The sequence below is a fragment of the Phytophthora sojae genome (assembly GCF_000149755.1).
Source record: "Phytophthora sojae unplaced genomic scaffold PHYSOscaffold_1, whole genome shotgun sequence".
NCBI classification, from domain to species: Eukaryota; Oomycota; class Peronosporomycetes; order Peronosporales; family Peronosporaceae; genus Phytophthora; species Phytophthora sojae.
The window spans coordinates 7132807-7149409 of record NW_009258115.1 but is presented as its reverse complement, the minus strand read 5'-3'; the positions used below and the strand labels follow the sequence as shown (position 1 = coordinate 7149409).

The 16603-nt window shown below is 54.3% G+C and overlaps 8 protein-coding genes across 8 annotated transcripts; 5 read left to right on the top strand and 3 right to left on the bottom strand.

Moving 5' to 3' along the window:
• Nucleotides 1-1587: 1587 nt before the first annotated feature.
• Nucleotides 1588-2325, top strand: PHYSODRAFT_322344 (hypothetical protein; the record flags this gene model as incomplete). Its single annotated transcript, XM_009517689.1, has 1 exon — nucleotides 1588-2325. One exon carries the CDS (start codon nucleotides 1588-1590, stop codon nucleotides 2323-2325), a length of 738 nt encoding a protein of 245 aa, XP_009515984.1.
• A 268-nt stretch (nucleotides 2326-2593) lies between these two features.
• PHYSODRAFT_476318 (hypothetical protein) lies at nucleotides 2594-4030 on the bottom strand (the record flags this gene model as incomplete). Its single annotated transcript, XM_009517688.1, has 1 exon — nucleotides 2594-4030. The coding sequence occupies one exon, from the start codon at nucleotides 4028-4030 to the stop codon at nucleotides 2594-2596; it is 1437 nt and encodes a 478-aa protein (XP_009515983.1).
• A 3463-nt stretch (nucleotides 4031-7493) lies between these two features.
• On the bottom strand, nucleotides 7494-7991 carry PHYSODRAFT_469567 (hypothetical protein; the record flags this gene model as incomplete). The annotated part of the gene is made up of 2 exons (XM_009517687.1): nucleotides 7494-7809; nucleotides 7957-7991. 2 exons carry the CDS (start codon nucleotides 7989-7991, stop codon nucleotides 7494-7496), a joined length of 351 nt encoding a protein of 116 aa, XP_009515982.1.
• A 164-nt stretch (nucleotides 7992-8155) lies between these two features.
• PHYSODRAFT_309469 (hypothetical protein) lies at nucleotides 8156-9456 on the top strand (the record flags this gene model as incomplete). Its single annotated transcript, XM_009517686.1, has 6 exons — nucleotides 8156-8177; nucleotides 8350-8438; nucleotides 8540-8584; nucleotides 8653-8835; nucleotides 8911-9047; nucleotides 9126-9456. 6 exons carry the CDS (start codon nucleotides 8156-8158, stop codon nucleotides 9454-9456), a joined length of 807 nt encoding a protein of 268 aa, XP_009515981.1.
• A 358-nt stretch (nucleotides 9457-9814) lies between these two features.
• PHYSODRAFT_309468 (hypothetical protein) lies at nucleotides 9815-10359 on the top strand (the record flags this gene model as incomplete). The annotated part of the gene is made up of 3 exons (XM_009517685.1): nucleotides 9815-9878; nucleotides 9956-10152; nucleotides 10219-10359. 3 exons carry the CDS (start codon nucleotides 9815-9817, stop codon nucleotides 10357-10359), a joined length of 402 nt encoding a protein of 133 aa, XP_009515980.1.
• A 186-nt stretch (nucleotides 10360-10545) lies between these two features.
• Nucleotides 10546-11494, top strand: PHYSODRAFT_322340 (hypothetical protein; the record flags this gene model as incomplete). The annotated part of the gene is made up of 3 exons (XM_009517684.1): nucleotides 10546-10772; nucleotides 10845-11070; nucleotides 11105-11494. 3 exons carry the CDS (start codon nucleotides 10546-10548, stop codon nucleotides 11492-11494), a joined length of 843 nt encoding a protein of 280 aa, XP_009515979.1.
• Nucleotides 11495-11797: 303 nt separating this feature from the next.
• On the bottom strand, nucleotides 11798-15112 carry PHYSODRAFT_358582 (hypothetical protein; the record flags this gene model as incomplete). The annotated part of the gene is made up of 1 exon (XM_009517683.1): nucleotides 11798-15112. The coding sequence occupies one exon, from the start codon at nucleotides 15110-15112 to the stop codon at nucleotides 11834-11836; it is 3279 nt and encodes a 1092-aa protein (XP_009515978.1). The 3' UTR covers nucleotides 11798-11833.
• Nucleotides 15113-15476: 364 nt separating this feature from the next.
• On the top strand, nucleotides 15477-16321 carry PHYSODRAFT_248239 (hypothetical protein; the record flags this gene model as incomplete). Its single annotated transcript, XM_009517682.1, has 3 exons — nucleotides 15477-15679; nucleotides 15759-15920; nucleotides 15985-16321. The coding sequence occupies 3 exons, from the start codon at nucleotides 15477-15479 to the stop codon at nucleotides 16319-16321; spliced, it is 702 nt and encodes a 233-aa protein (XP_009515977.1).
• Nucleotides 16322-16603: the final 282 nt, after the last annotated feature.

The following is a 16603-nucleotide window of genomic DNA, read 5'->3' as shown; positions in this document are numbered from 1 at the left end:
TCTGGAAGACACTATTAATACAATACTAGAACCAAACGTCGCGTCCTGATTCGTGTTCGGTTAACTTGAGAGGTTGACCTTGCGTTGGGCTAGATGAGAACAAAAGACAGCCAGTTCTTGTGGCCAACGAGACATTATATGCATTGAACTTACAGTTAGCAAGGAACCCACGAGCAAGACCAGATCAATCTATTGCCCGGCCGTGTTGGTGGCTGCTGGGGAATCGAGAGTAAGACTCACAGTTGTGCTTTATGTTGTATTAATAACGTTTTGCTAGCCGAGAGCAGGCTTATACTGGAAACAGACCTACCAGCATGATGCTCACCACCAATCTGGAAGTTCTAATTCTTACATTTAGGACAGTGCAAATTCTAACTTTCAGAAGTCCTGACTTTTGGTCATTAGCAAATTCCCAAATTGCAATTTCCCCTGAAACAAATTGTTGCCGTCCAGGTTTTGAACTTATTTTGTATTGTATGCAATAAATTGAATGTAGATCCCAATTCGGTTCAAGCTTTACTTTTCTAAAGAAACGGTAGAGGGGTCCATAATTCAACTATCGCACCTCCCAGAAAGATGGTATAACATTTTATTACTATATTATTAATACAAGTACTTAGATTACCATTTCCAGCTCTCAGGCAAATCTTTAAGAAACCACAATTTTAGCGAAACAAAACGCATATAACTACATGAAGAAAACCGTTTTGAAGAAAATGAGAGTTTTTTTAGCGGTAAGTTGAGTACGAAACGAGAAAGATCAACGACGTTTTTTTCTGTGGGGTACGGTAGTTCGGTTTGCACCCTTGACGACTTGGTTGCACGGCTGCTTCCTCCACGTGTGGCGTTGAAATTTGAAAGTGAAAATTACTCGAAGAACATGTGAGACGCATACCTAATTTACCTCGAGTTCCCAACATTTATTGGCGTTCAATGCATGTAGTTTTTTATAAGCTTTCAAGCTTTTTTAAAAGCGATGGAAAATCAATCGAGCTATGTCTTGTTTTAAAAACCAATCGAGCTATGTCTTGTTAAAAAAAAGACACAGCTCGATTGATTTTCCATCGTTCAAGTCCTTTGCTTGAGTCGCAGTGCGAACCTCGCACCACTTGTCGCCATCATCTTGGAGCACCAGATCGCTTTACTGTCCTAGCGTCCACATTGCACGCTGCGACCGCTTTCTGCCGACCAAACTTGACAGAGCTCCACGAGAGAGGAGAATTCTCAGAGCTATGCCTGCGTCCTCCTCAGCAGCCCCAGCACATGTTGCCTTTTTCAGAATGATGGTGCTTCAGACGAGTGCTGGTCTTAACTCTGTCCGTTTAAAACCGCCCTTTCACAAATACCAAACAGTTTAAGGAAGACAGTCTCATCAGGACAGTCGTATTCTCGGAACAATCTTTTCGGTCTCCGCTTCTGCTAACTCCGAATCGTATCAAGCGGGGAAGTTGGTGGTCGTTGGTGGCGAGCAGCTCCGACCATTTGTCAATCAGGAGCTCCCGAGTCACCCGCGTCGCGCTCCCTCCCCCCCCCGTAACCCTCAGCACCCAAGACACACACACACACACACACACAACACACACAGCCATGGCTATCCGTTGCCAGTTCGAGAACAGCAACGAGATCGGCGTGTTCTCCAAGCTCACCAACTCGTACTGCCTCGTGTGCGTGGGTGGCTCGGAGAACTTCTACAGCACGTTCGAGTCGGAGCTGGCCGACCACATCCCCGTGGTGCACGCCAGCATCGCCGGCTGCCGCTTCGTGGGCCGCGTGGCCGTGGGCAACAAGCGCGGCCTGCTGCTGCCCAGCACCACCACGGACCAGGAGATGCAGCACATCCGCAACTCGCTGCCCGACTCGGTCGTGGTGCAGCGCGTGGAGGAGCGGCTCTCGGCGCTCGGCAACTGCATCGCCACCAACGACCACGTGGCGCTCGTGCACACGGACCTGGACCGCGAGACGGAGGAGATCGTGGCCGACACGCTCGGCGTCGAGGTCTTCCGCCAGACGGTGGCGGGCAACGCCCTCGTGGGCAGCTACAGCGCGCTGTCCAACCAGGGCTGCCTCGTGCACCCGCGCACGAGCGTCGAGGACCAGGAGGAGCTCAGTTCGCTGCTGCAGGTGCCCGTCGTGGCCGGTACCGTGAACCGCGGTAGCGACGTGATCGGCGCCGGCCTCGTGGTGAACGACTGGACGGCCTTCTGCGGCCTGGACACGACGTCCACCGAGATCTCGGTGATCGAGAGCATCTTCAAGCTCCAGAACGCGCAGCCGGCCTCCATTGCCACGACCATGCGCAGCGCCCTCATCGACTCCATGACCTAAGGCAGCGCACAGTTAAGGTTTGGACGCAGGGAGGACAAGGGAGCCGTCAAGCAGCAGACGCAGGGCCAAGAATACGATACGACGCACCAGGAGCAGCTCCAGAGCTAGGCTACATTACGCGCGGTGCTTCATTCGCTCGCACTTGGTTGTGCTGGAGGTTTCGAGAGCTCCGGTCCCCCGTGCTTTTGCTATTTAACCGCACGCCCCAATAGATGCTTTGCCAACAGGAGAATGCCTCAACATTGTTTTTTTCTTTTCTTCGCTTAGATTACCATGATACATCTTCTTCCCCCTCTTCTTTTTGTTCAGGTTGGTTGGATCTCTTTGCGCGTAACGAGGGCGGCTGCTGCAGTTGTGCGAGTTCGTCGAGGATCTCCTCGAGTTGGCGCTTGAAAGACGCGATCTCGGCGTTCTTGGCGGCCATGGCTGCTCGATGGGCACGTTCGCGACTGAGCTGCTCCAGGTGAGTCGATGTCAGTGCTCGATCGAGCACCACCTTGAGCTCGGCCTCGCGCAGTTTGTGCTTCTGCTCCAGCGTCGCCACCTTGAGCTCAAGAGACCGGTACTGCACCATGGACGGCGTACGGGGAAGCTCCAGCTCGCGACGCAAGGCTAGCACCTCTTCTTCCAGTTCCGGTACACGTCGCTCCTGAGCTTCCAGAGCTCGATTGTGTCGCTCCGCTTCCAGTGCCAGCGTCTGAAGGCTTTCCATCTCACGTTGGTTGCCAGTTAACTGGGCCTCCAGTACTGCGTTCTTCTCGATCTGCTCAGTGATCTGCTTCTCAAGCCTGATGATTCTCTCAGTCGAAGCGGCTCGCTCGGTGCCGAGAGTTTCGCGAGCTACTGCCAGGTCTTGCCTCAATTGTGAAAGTTCAGCTTCAGTGTCCTTGGATATGGTAGGCTTAGTCACTTTGGTAGCCTCTGTCTCGGTCGCGGTTGACGTGGTCTCAGAATTCAGTGCTCGCGCTAAGCCCAGAGTTTGAACCGTAGTCAACGTCTGCGCTAGTCGGGCTCGAGCACTCTCGCTGTCTTCTAACTGGGACTTCAGGTCAGCGATTTGTTTCTCGAGCTCCTTTTGCTGGTCTGGTCGTATGGACTTGGACGGGATATCGTTCGTTGCTGGTGAGTCCTCTGGATGTAGGGTTGGCAATTGACTCTCCGCCTCGAGTTGTTCCACCTTCGCCTTCTCCTGCTTCAGCTCCATTTCTTGCTCTCGAATCTGACGCTGCAAGTTGGCAATCACCAGGGTAGAATCTGCATACGTGAGTCCGTCTTGCACCTGCTGGTTGCTGCTCAGGCCAGAGTATTGTTGCTTCCTTAGTGAGCGATACTTGGCTTCCCACTTGCGCTCCAGCTCCTTGATCTTGTCGGTATAAAACCGCCGTACTTTGACCAGCTCTGCGTCTGAAGTCCCAGTCGAGTCCTTGGACGCAGCTCTGTGCGATAGTGGAGCCTTGCTCAGCTGCTTTAGCTGCTTCTCTTGCTCCTTGATCTTGCGTCGATACTGCAGTAACAACTTCTCCTGCTGCTGACGAAAGCTCGCCAACCTCGTTTCACTGGCTTCGTGGGCTTGCTCCAGCTCGCGTGACAACGCTTCGAGCTTGTCTTCGTAGTCACGCTCTAGGGCGCGCGTCTTGGATTCTTCATCTGCACGACGAGAAGCCAAGATGAGGTTGGCCAAGCTGTCGGGGTGTCGACGACGCATAGCCTCTTCCAGCTCCGCGAGACGACCTTCAAGCTCCTGAATGCGTCGAATATCGTTCGGTGACCGACGATGCGGGCGAGCAGGCGATGCTTTGACATTGGGTCGCTCTTCCTTAGACGGTGTTTCTGCTGGAACTTCGGGGGGTTGAGCTGCGACCTGGCGACGCAGCCTTCGTAGCTCTTCATCTTGATCATCGAGAAGTCTCTGGTTCTCCACGTACCAGTCAAGCTTCTTCTGCAATGCGCTCAGCGCATGCGCGTGCTCTTTCTTGCCCAGATCTAGCTCGGTCTGAAGCTCGCGAGCGTGCTGCGCCTCCTGCGCTACTTGGGTCAGGTCTACACCTTCATAGCGACACTCCAGCTCGACCTTGGCTTTCTTCACTCGATCCAACTCCAGCGTAATCTCGTTCAGCTTCTGCTGGTACGATAACCGAACTCCAGCAAGCTCCTCTTGCAGGGCTATAGCGTGAGCTTCAGCTTCTAACCGAGCCTCTACCGCAACTCGGTATTGAGCTTTACTTGTGAGATCACCTCCGACACCGATGGTAGCAGCCTCGCCCGCTTGGTCCTGAAGCTTCTTGATTTGCCGACGTAGCTCTTCGTTTGCTTCATGCACGTCATACTGGACATCCTGGCGAACTTGCTTCAGCTGCTGCATCAAACGCTCGTTCTCCTTCTGGAAAGCCGCGATCAAAGTGTCCTGAGTCTTGATCTCTTTCTGAAGCTTGCTATAGGCAACTTGAGAAACACCCGACGTTGCCTTCGCCGCGGCCAACTCCTTGGAGGCTTGATCACCGTTATCTTTGTCCACATCAATGTGTCCGGACGTTGCATGGTTACCACGCTCCAGCGCTGGTGGCTCATTCCTTGCCGTTGTTTGGATATGCTCCTTCAATTGAAGTATCTGACGCTGAGCCTGCTGAAGACGCAGCACTAGCCCGTTCTCTCTTGCTATGCTGGCTCGTTGCACTGCAGCCCGGGTTTCCTGCCGCATTATCTGGGAGCTACGCACAAACTCGTCGATCTCACGCTGGATATCCTCGTCCTCAGCTAGGAGGCCAGCATCAAATGAGATGGACATCGGTTCGATGTATGGAGGGGGAGTACGAGATACCGCATCTTGATGAGTAGCTAGAACCCTAGCGGAGACTGGGTGTACTGCGTCGGTTGCTGGGGAATTTGCCGCAGCGATGGTTGGTGTCCCAGCAGGTTGGACGAAACGAAGCGAAGCAACGTGGTTCTCAATCTCTCTGAATCGGTCGGCTGGTGTTGACGGTATTGGACGATTTTCTCGCACATGCGCTGTCGGGGTTGCTTGCTGCACCGCCGTAACACCCGCTTTGGCCCGGATATCACCAGTGGGGGCATATAAGGTAAAGTGATTTAGCTCTGGATCATCGTCTTCATCCTCATCTGGAGGGGGAGGTGGTGGTGGACTCTGCGGGAGGAAGTTGACAGTATATCAGCAGTGATAGAAGAAACTAATAATGACTAAGTTACGTACCGATGGTGATTCGACTAGTGGTGTAGGTGCTGCAGGTACCGGAGAGGGTGTAGTTATAGCTGTAGATATATCCGGTTCAGTTGAAATTGGCGCTTGGGCCTCCATCGGTTGATGATCGTCATTCTTGTCCAGTTTCTCGTCATCCTCATCGTCCAGTGTGTAAAAGTCGCCATATTTCGCAAGCAACGAATTCAGCTTCGAGGCTTTGCCCACAACGGAATCGCCAACAGCTTGGGCGGCAGGTTCTGGAGTTTCTGTGATCGCTTGTAAAGGCTCCGAAGGTGCAGTATCTGTAACTTCGTGTGTAGCCCCAGTATCAGCTTCAAACGCATCGGCCTCATAATCAGCGCTGTATTCAACGCCTGTGGCGTTCTGAGCGACTTCAGGAATCTGTGCATCGAAGCAATTCAGTTAACCACACCACGAATATTCACGTTATGAAAATGACAAGAATGCGTACTGCCACTTTTGAGGAAATTTGCTCGTCCTGCCTGGATTCTAGTGTTTCCTAGAGCACAAAAAAAAATGGGAAAAGTGAGCGTTCAGAAACCAAATGAGACTGTAAGTAAGTAAGCTCAGAAATACCTCGAACTCTTCATCACCGTAGCCGAATGTATCGCTAGCTTCCAGTGGCTGCGGTACGCCAGCATCATTCGAACTTCTGGACGAGTACAATTCTCCCGCTTGCTCAGTGGGATGGACTTCATCTCGACTCTCAACTGGTTTAAGTGCAGGAGCCGATACAGGTTCAGCCAGTAGTAGTTCCTATACAAAATGGTTAGTCAGCATGAGCTGGTTCGATACGCCCTCAGTGTCAAAGTTGCTGTCAGCTACTCACTTTCATCTTGTCAAACTGACTCACGAATGATTCTTCGGATTTGTCACCAATACTCGCGTTCACAGTGTCTTGAACTGCCGAATATGGTGGAGGTTCCGCATCGTTGACTGCCGAGTGATCGAGCTCGAAATCGTCATCCCCATACTCATCTTTTTCTGTCGTACTATCCTCGTCTTGCTCGGACTTTGAGAACGTCATCTGTTGCTGCTCGTACCGAGACGGCGTGGCTACAAGAGGACAAAACACATCGATTAGATTCATTCAAGTACTCCGCTCAAGTCGAGCTGAGGAGGTCTTACCGAGTTCGTTATCAAGTGCTTCCCTATTGACTGCGAAAGTTTCGCTATCCAGACTGGACTACTCGCAAAGAATACATCGTTCCGTTAGCGTGTCAAGTGGTATTACATGGGATCTGCAACTTGTACCTTGACTTACCAGAGACAGTCTTTTTCGATCGATGCTGTGCCTTGGTGGAAGCCGGACCTGGATCAATGACAGAGCAGTGCCCTGGTGAGTAACTTGGAGGGGTAAACAAATATTATCACAAGGGGAACGGCGGTCATACCTCGAAATCAGCTGATCCTACCCCCAGTGAATCGGACAAACTTGAGCGCTCCGACTCACGGTCAGATTCACCGCCGCCAGCGCGGTCTTGGTCGTCGTTTGCCATCTCGTTCCTTTCTAGGGGTTCTGGAGTCTCCTTAGCATCGCTAGCCGGAGTTTCCTGTTCATTACCATGCAAAAACCGTTCAAGATTTAGCGGCATTTTCTTCAAGTTAATATCTTCCACAGCGTTGCGCGTACCTTTTCGCTCATATCTTCCTCGTCACTATTCTCCTCTGCTTGGAACTGCGTGCTGCCTGTCCGCTTCAAGATTTCCGCGATGCGATCTTCCATCGAGATCGCTGTGGTCTTCGCAAGCGCCTTCTTCGCTAGAGTCTTAAACTCCTCCTTCTTGTTCTTCTTCTTCTCAACATACTCTCCCTCGCTTTCGCTTTCACCATAGTCATCCTTCTTAGCAGGAGTCGTAAATGCTGGCGAACTCATGTCAAAAGCATACGGGTCGGCGCTAACCCCACCTCCAGTCAGTCCTCAACATGCTACAACTTCAACATCTCGCTGTCAGACAGCCACATACTCTGAGTCCTCCAGTCCACCACTTCGTCCAGTCGAGTAGTCATCGTAGTAACTAGGCGGCGCGTCTTCCGAGTCCGATAGCTGGGTCCTCGAAGATTTCTTGGTGCTTTTCTTCTTATCGGAGGTTTTGCTTTTACTTTTGCTCTTGCTCTTGTGATTTTTCGCCAGCTTCGACGACGCCAGCAACGCCGCAGCAGCCGCCGTCACTGCAGACGCCGATGAAGACGAATACGCCCCACCAGGCTTCGGTCTGCGCCGCGCCGGCTCGGGAGACAGCGAGTCTTCGTCTTCCTGCAGAAACCTGGCCGAATTCAGCCAAACACGAATAAATCATTCCACACTGCACGTTAGAGCGCGGTTCAAGCGTGACCATAACGCCATTGAACAGGCGGACATGGTGGTGCCACCCAACCCATCCACCGACACCAGGAAGGCTTCATATACGCACCGTTCGAACTCGCCGTCCGAGTCGGAATCCGCCATGATCGTCCTCTTCACATTTGAATCGGGGGAAGAAAGTACCGTAGCTTCTCCGCACTAAGTACGACTCAGTGAGCCGGTGAAGTCCGGCACCACAATATCATAGGAAGGAGAAGCTCGCCGCCGCAAGTGGAGCGAGGCGTTGAAAGAGACACGCAGGAGGCACCATGGGAGAGGACAAGCACAGCGGTAAGTAGATCACTGTGTAGAGCGTTGCCTTAGCTGTCGAGTGAGCCGCTGGGCGCTTTCTGGGACTGCCCCTGAGCTTGGGAATGACGGGAGATATGACACGTGTGCTGGTGTTGCATTTGTCTAATGGGATAATTGCTGTTGTGGTATTGCAATTATTGTTGTGAGGTAGGTGAAGACAAGGGCTCCGCGGAGACGCCCATCCAGAACATGTACAGCTTCTGGTACATCAAGCGCAGCACCGGCAACAAGGCTGTGAGCGTACGTCTGTCCACGCTGTTGTCATTATTGATACGGGCGTGGTGTCTAGACTGAAGTGGCATGTCTTATTGACATTATTGCCGTGTTGTTGGTTGTTGCAGGAGAGCTATGAGAAGAGCATCAAGGGGCTCGGCGACTTCAAGACGGTGAGGCTTGGAAAAAAAATAGCAGTAGAACGTGTGGGCTGATTGTTGTTTTGCATTGCGAATGTTAGGTGCAGGACTTTTGGAAGATCTACAACCACTTGGTGCGGCCGAACGACCTGCCCAACACCATGGACTACCACCTCTTCAAGACGGGCATCAAGCCGATGTGGGAGGACCCGGCCAACCGACGAGGCGGCAAGTGGATGGTGCGCCTACGCAAGGGCATCGCCTCGCGCTACTGGGAAGATCTGGTACGGAGGCAAGAGATCTGGACAGAGCTTGCTGCTGTGAAGGATTTCCTGACAGGAAGTGTTGTGCTGGATTAGGTGCTGGCTATCATTGGCGAGCAATTCGATGTGGGCAACGAGATCTGTGGCGCCGTCATTTCGATCCGGTACAACGAAGATATCATTTCGCTCTGGAACCGCAACGCGGACAACAACGAAGCGTGCTACCGCATTCGGTAAGCAACCAGTTGCATGGAGGGCTTTGGTGTAGTTTGGGGTTTGGCTGACGCGGTCTGGGTGTGCTTGCCTTGAAGTGACACTATGCGGAAAGTACTCAACCTGCCGCAGTTTGTGGCGCTGGAGTACAAGCGCCACGACACGTCGCTGAACGACAACTCCAGCTTCCGCAACACGACGCTCTGGCGCTCGGAGAAGAACGAAGGCAACAACAGCAACCGTGACAACTCGTCGGGCGGTGAACGCTCGTCCACGGGCTCTCGCTTCTCCCGCGAAAAGTCTTCTGGCCACCAGCGACAGGCGTGGGGCCGTGACAACAAGCGTTCGTTCTACAAGTCCGAGGGCAACGAGGGTGGCCACCACCGCAACAGCAGGTCTAATGACGACAAGGGCGAGGGAGAGCACTAGGACGATTGCTGGCGGCCAGAAGGCACCTCAGTGCTAGCGGTAGTAGCAGTGCTGAGAGCCGTTGAGCAGGTAGGTACTCTCTCGAGTATAGTCGGCCATAGCGGCTCTAGGAGCAGCATCATGCCAGGAGCAGACAAAGAGCTGCTAAAGGAAACGATAAGTCGACTTCAAACCAGTCAAATGTGACTCGAACACGACTCGAAGATGAAGAAGACTTGCCGCGGCCCGCCTAAAAATACGAGCCCTCACGAAACCAGCCTTGCCGCCGGATCACTCTTGTCGCGCTTTGCCCATTTTGCAGATCTCGCGCTTTCGTTTAGTGTAGACTCTCCGTCGGAGAGTCTCCGACACCCCGGGCATGGAGCAACCGTCGCAGAAGATCCGCAACAAGGGCGTCGCAGTCTCGGCTCTAATTCGCGATGGTAAGCGCTTTGTTTGTCGATGTGTGTGCGCGTGCTTATTTTGTTGACCATGCTGGTGTTAACGTCGGGTGCCTTAGAGCAGGAGCGCTATTGGATGCACGACCCCTATCTCAAGGCTGCTCTGGATGATACGTACCAGTACATCACGACGAAGGTCGACCCCGTCTTGACGAAGGTGCTCGAAGAGGTGCTGCTCTACCAGCCCGACCAGACAGCCGACTTTCTCGCGAATGCAGTGCGCGGCACTCTCAACCTCAAGAAGTACAACTACGTGGTACGCAAAGCTTTGAGCTACAGCAGCCAAGATTCCAGTTTGTACTAACTGTCATCTTTCACGCAGGAGTTGAAGCGTCAGACCTACTTCGACCGCAAGGTCCGTCACCTCATGGTGCTGGCAACCAACACAGCCATCCGCGAGCGCCCTGCTGATGTGCAAGAGTTTCTAGCGGAGCTCTTTGAAGCTCGATCTAAGTTTTATTGAGCGGAGTGGCGAAGCATTATGAATCCAAGCCCCACATTTGGCGCTGCTTTGATGCTTGATGAACCATTGTGTCGAGTCTTTTACAGCTCGTCCCAGCTCAATCAAGCGCTGCCGTTAGGTTGGACAGCTCGTCCCACATGTACGCTCCTGAATGAGGAGGGTTCATTTCCAATTTTGCACTCGAGGATGTCCAAGACTCAGCAGCGCATGCTCCGCTTCCCCTGGCAATCCGAGATCAACGGCAAAACGCCCCGAGTTATGCTGGTCAAGTGGCTGGCCTCCAACCACGACGCTTACTTCCGCGCAAACAACCTTGCCGAAGTTGTGGAGAGATTCCGCCTGCGGTTGGTGGCGGCTGGCTTTCGGGGGTGTACCATCGATGAGATTCAGACGGAGATCACCGGCTTAGTTAGGTACGTGTATTCGTGCTGCTCTGCCTAGTTGTGCGTGAATACTGACGTTTTTCTCTGTTGTTGGGATCGAAGCAATGACCCAATACTACAATGGCTGCAGCCTGGGCACACCGGTCAAAGCCGGATGGACATCCTCGTGGCCTGGCTGGGAGAGAACCAAGCTGCCTACGCTCGGGCTAAACTGGCCAAGTCGAAAGAGCGACTGCTAGCCCCACTTGTCGCCCAAATCGTGGGCATTGGGTTTTCGAATTGCAAGGCGCGTGACCAGCGGATCCACATCAAACACCTAAAAGAGCATGTACACTCACCCTATCTGCGCAAGTTTTCTTCAGTGCTTCCGACGATCTTCCCGTCTGAGCGACGCGGAAAGCCTGCACCCAAGGTCGGTCGCAAGAAGCTTTCAGCGACCAGCAATCCGCGCCGCGCAAACCACCTACGCCGTGCAAGCTGCCCCCGACTTTGATCACGAAAGCGCTTCCTCTACCGAACCTCCGATCAAGGCCGAGCTTGGATTTCCGGATGGCTCGGTGCACGCCCCATTCCTCATGTACGGTGATGACGACGACGATCGCCCGAAGAGGGACGCGGTCCCAGCTAATACGCTAACACTCGACGAGATTCATCGGCTCGAAGCACTCATTGATGCCAGACTCAAGTTCGGCGGGAAGAAGACGCTCTCGCAAGAGGAGATCGACCTCTACTTCCCAAAGCCCAGGAAGTGAATTGCGTGGCGATGGGCGTCACGGCCCTAGTTGTTTTTCTTTTGCATTGCTAGCATCTCGTTGATTTATGTTGTCAAGTAACACATTCACATCTTGTGTCTCACTCGATAACTGTAAGTTCATGATCATCTATCCCGATACGGGCCGGAGTGAGTTGGCAGCTATTGCACAGGCGTCCGTCCGACGTACGGAGCTTCCTTTGCAAGAAACGCATGGCCAGACTGCGTGCCTTGCTAGCGTTGCGAATCCCTTGACAGCTACAGTACTTTGCAAAGCAAAATGAAAGAGGGACAGAGAGGCATTCTGGATACGTACGTACTATTGGATCTCTGGTGACATTTATGCAGCCACCTTACGCTTCTTGCGAGCGGCACGCAGGTTGGCTTCGGCCTCCTTCTGAGCCTCGTCCTCCTTGTTGTCATCTTCGTCGTCGTCTTCGTCCAGCAAGTCCATCTTGAGCTCTTGGCGGTTGCCGAACGTCAGCGCCACGTAGACCTTGACACGCACACGGTCAAACACCTGCAGCTTCCGGTTGTTCTTCTGTACCAGGGTGAGTGAGTGGCGGGTAGCGTCGTACTTCACGACATCCTCGTCCTCCTGCTCGTCCTTCTCGCACAGGAAGATCATGCCTTCAATACCGAAGCGCGGCAACAGCACGGCCACACCATTGTTCTTGACCTTCGTGATGACGGCGTCCGTACGGGTAGGGTACTGCTGGAAGTAGAGCACCGTGTGCAGTGTCACCGAAGCTCGGCCAGCTAGCTGAGCTGCGTGGTGACGCCGATTGAGCTGCTCACTGATCTCGTGCAGGTGCGACTTGTTCTCGAGGTAGCTCGGGAGTGGGGCCACGCCAATGGCAGCAGCCAGCAGGCGGTGCACCACCACGTCAGCGTAGCGACGGATAGGCGACGTAAAGTGCGTGTAGATCGGGGCTGCCAGACCGTAGTGATGGAACTCAGGCGGAGCAACTTCGCCCGAGCTGAAGTAGCTGGCCGGCATCATACAGCGAGTAGTCATGATGCGCAGCAGCTTGTTAAAGTACGGGTTCGACTTGCCTCCGTGTTTCCGCTTGCCCTTGTTCTTGCCATCAGCTTCCTCCTGCGCCAGGATGTCGGCGGCGTCCAGTGAGTCTTGCAGCTGCTTCGATGTGTCCACGTGCAGCTCGACTCCAACCGCCTTCGCCTGACTGCAAAGCAGGTCGAACTGACGCTTCGAAGGCGCCGGGTGCCGACGGAGCATGGAGAAGGTCGGGAAATGACGCACGATCTTCTTGGCAACGGTGATGTTGGCGAGCAGCATGAACTCTTCGACAAGTGCGTTAGTATCGCGCAGAGTGTACATCTGGACATCCAACGGGTTCTGGGTCTCAGTGTCAAGCACGAAGCGAACTTCAGGCGAGGCCAGCGTCAAGGCGCCTGCCTCAATACGCTTGGCACGAAGCCGTCTCGCAATCACATTAAGCGTTTTGATGCCACTTCCCAGCAACTGCTTGCGCTCAAACTCCTTCTCGGTCTCACCCTTTTTCTTCTTCTTTGGATTGGTGTCTTGGCCGTACACTCCACCAGCGTTGGGGTCATCCAAGAACTCCTGAGCCTGCTGATAAGACAGCGATGCCACGGAGCGGATGAGACTCTTGCAGAAAGACACGTCAATGACCTGCACGTCGTTATCGCCAACAAGCTTCAGCTCCCACAGCACACTGAAAGCAAAGTGGTCTTCCACATCCGTAAGCGAGCAAAGCTTGGTAGTCAGCAGGCCAGGCAGCATATCAAGACGGCGGTCCACAAGGTACGTCGACGTGCCACGATCAGCAGCCTCCTCGTCAAGAGGACTACCAGGAGCAACAAAGTGCGTCACATCGGCAATGTGCACCCCGACCTGCAGGTTTCCGTTCGGAAGCAGTCTAGCGTGCAACGCATCATCGATATCCTTACAGTTCGGCGGGTCGATACTCATGACAGGCAAGTGACGCAGATCGCGACGCCCAGTCGAGTTTTCGGGGGTGATCTTCCAGTCTTCCGGCGGCAGACAACGCATCACTTCGTCACTGAATTGGTCACACGGGATGTCGTGCTCGATAAGCAGCACATTGGTCTCCGTCTCCTTGTCACCGATGACACCGAGCGTGCGCACGTAGTGACCCAGAGGGAACTTGCTGTCCGCAGGCCACGAGTCAATCGCCACCAGCACTCGCTTGTCCATAAGCGTCTCCTGCTGACGCGTCTGGATCTTAATCTTCGGCACCTTGCGGTCCACGGGAACCACCAGGCAGCTACCAGACGCGTTGAGCGTCGCGCCATCGCGAGGGGGCTCCAGCGATCCGCAAAACTTGCGCCAGTTGCGCTGAATGATGCCAACAACACGGCCAGCGGGCTTGGCGTTCTGCGATGCATCGCTCTGCACAAGCGCCACCTGCTCCAGCGACACCGTAGGCTCCGCAACGCCCACCGGCTCCGGCTGCACCTCCTTATCGTCGTCAGCCTCCTCCGCTGCTTCCGCAGCAGCCGTACCATTGGCAGCGAACGAGTCCGACGGCTTCTTCCACTGGCTCTTCGGCAGCAGTTGAATCGCGACCAGATCGCCGTCAATAGCGCGGTTGATGTGCTCACGACCTTGAAGCAGCACGGGGATCTTGACGCCGTTCGCGCCGTGGATGAGCACGTGGCACTCCAGCCAATGGTCCCGGTTGCATCGGATCGTTCCCTTGAAGAACCTCTTGTTCTTAATGCCCGCCAGCAACTCGGCGGCGGGGAGGTGCTCCGGGTACAGCTTCTTCTTGCCTCCACGTCCGGCAGTGCTGCTCACACCTTCCGCCGCGAGCTCCTTCTCCTCCGCAGCCGAGGCCGACAGCAGATCCAGCAGCTCCGAGTACTGCGCGGCCACGGGCTTCAAGAAGTCCGCGATGGTCACGCCTCCAGTGACTCCGTACTGCTCGGCGTGCTTGAGGTCCTCGGCGTCGTTGGCCACGAACAAAACCTTGACGTCGCTGCGCTCGAGCTCCTTGAGGTGGTCAGCGTACCACTTCCAGGCCGTGGCCACGGCGCGCTCGTTGCGGTCGGTCTCGGTTTCCCTGGTGTCCTCCGCAGTGTCCTCCGAAGCGTCCTCCTCCTGGTATCCTCTGGGCAGCATCTGTTTCTTCTGGACGAAGGTGGACCTGTGGTGTTCGTTGGCGAACACGACGAAGCGGCGGTCGGCGTTCATGAGTAAAGCTCGGAGACGGTTGTAGACGCCCAGGTCTTGACGCTTGACATACTCCCAGACCGTCTCGAGCACGAGGACGTCCGCGAAGACCTCGGCAGAGTCCACCTGCGTCTTCTTGCTCTTCTTCTTGGTGGAGAACTCGAGAGCGTCCATCTGCAGCAGAACCGTCTTCATGGACGGCAGCAGGTACACGCCGTCGCGCGGCGTCTCGCCCAGCAGCGTCTTGGTCGTGCCCAGCACGTGCGTGGCCGCCGATGCGTCGTCGTCGGCGCTGCACAGCGCGCACGCCGGCAGCGAGCAGCTCAGGTCGTCGCGCAGATAGCGCTCCTTCACCTTACGCACCACGCGGCCGCGGCGCGTGGCCACGTTGAGCTCATCCACGCACCACAGCAGCGGCGTCTCCGTCTCGGTAGCCATCGGCACTTATTGCGCTTATGACGGTTGGTGGGCGGGCAACTCCGTTTTGCGGCTAATTCAATTTGGTGTATTACTTCATTTGGTGTATTACTTCATGTAATTTTGATACTATCAGTAGTACATTCATGTACTACTGATGAATATGTGATAGTACTACTGAGATCGCGAGCGATATTAGTAATCGCGTTACTATCGCGATTACTACTGTTGGCAGAAATGTTTTCTCGGCTCAGAAAAAGTTTCTCGCGCCCGATATGTCCCAAGCCAAGCATGCTCTCGTTGTGGGCGCATCGTCCGGTATCGGGCGTGCTGTAGCGAGTTGACACTGGCATCGCGCTCGTGCCCACCCGACCTGATCTCTTCCATGAAGGAGCGAAACCCGAACGCCGAAGTGACTCACGTGAAGCTTGACGTGTCGAGTCTTCACGACGTTCGAAAGTTTACAGACGCGCACAAGGAGGCAGCGTTCGACTGGATCATCATGTCCCCAGGTATTCTGTCGCTGAAAGGACGAACGGGAACACCCGAGGGGCTCGACGTCAAGATGGCCACGCATTATTACGGGCGGTGAGCGGAGCGGACGGCACTTGTCATTCTGAGTAGATTCCCATTGATCACTTTGTCACGATCTTATCAAAACGTGTAGGTTCATGATCATCTACGACTTGCTGTCGACGCTCGATCGTCCAGGCGTGCGTGTGCTCAATATCTTGGCACCAACGACCGGCGGGCAGCCCGATGTGAGCGACTTGGATCTCAAGAAGACGTTCTCAATTAAGCGCTGCGCTGATTTCACGACTACGTATTCGTACGTGATGACAAGTTGTCGGTCGTATTGGTATTCTGCTGACCTCGTGGGTTGTCTGGCTTAGGGATCTCATGGCCCAAGCCTTCTCAGAGAAGGCACCACAAGCCAGCTTCATGCACGCGTCTCCCGGTGCCGTCGCAACTTCAATTGCCGACAACTTGCCCTGGTACGCACGCCTTCCAGCAAAGGCTCTGGGGGAAGTGATCGCTCGATCGCCGGAGGAGTGCGCGAAGTTCATGGTGATGGCGCTAACCAAAGATGAGTTCAGCTCGGGCTGGCACCTGGTCAACAGGAACGCGGGGCCTCTCGAGCCGACCAAGTTCCAGACGGAGGAGATGAAGGAGATCGTGTGGAAACACTCAGTCGATACCATCAAGACAGTGCTGGAGCAAGAAGCTTAGGTAGACTAAAGGACGATGCAATGCAGCAAGCGCGTCTACCTGTGCGACTTTAACAAAGCGGGACAACTTTAACCCTTCTAGTCCATGTAAAGCTCCAATCAATGCATCGAAAGAGCTCGTAAGCTTCTTCTACCGGCTATTTTGCTCGCTCTACATGTACTGTAGCCGGACTTCATCGTTACGCTTGAATGTCGAAGCCGTTTGCTGTTCGTAAAGCGCATGTACCCTGTAGATACACTGTAGGTTCACGATTGTTGATGGGGGCCGTTGGAAGAACCTGCG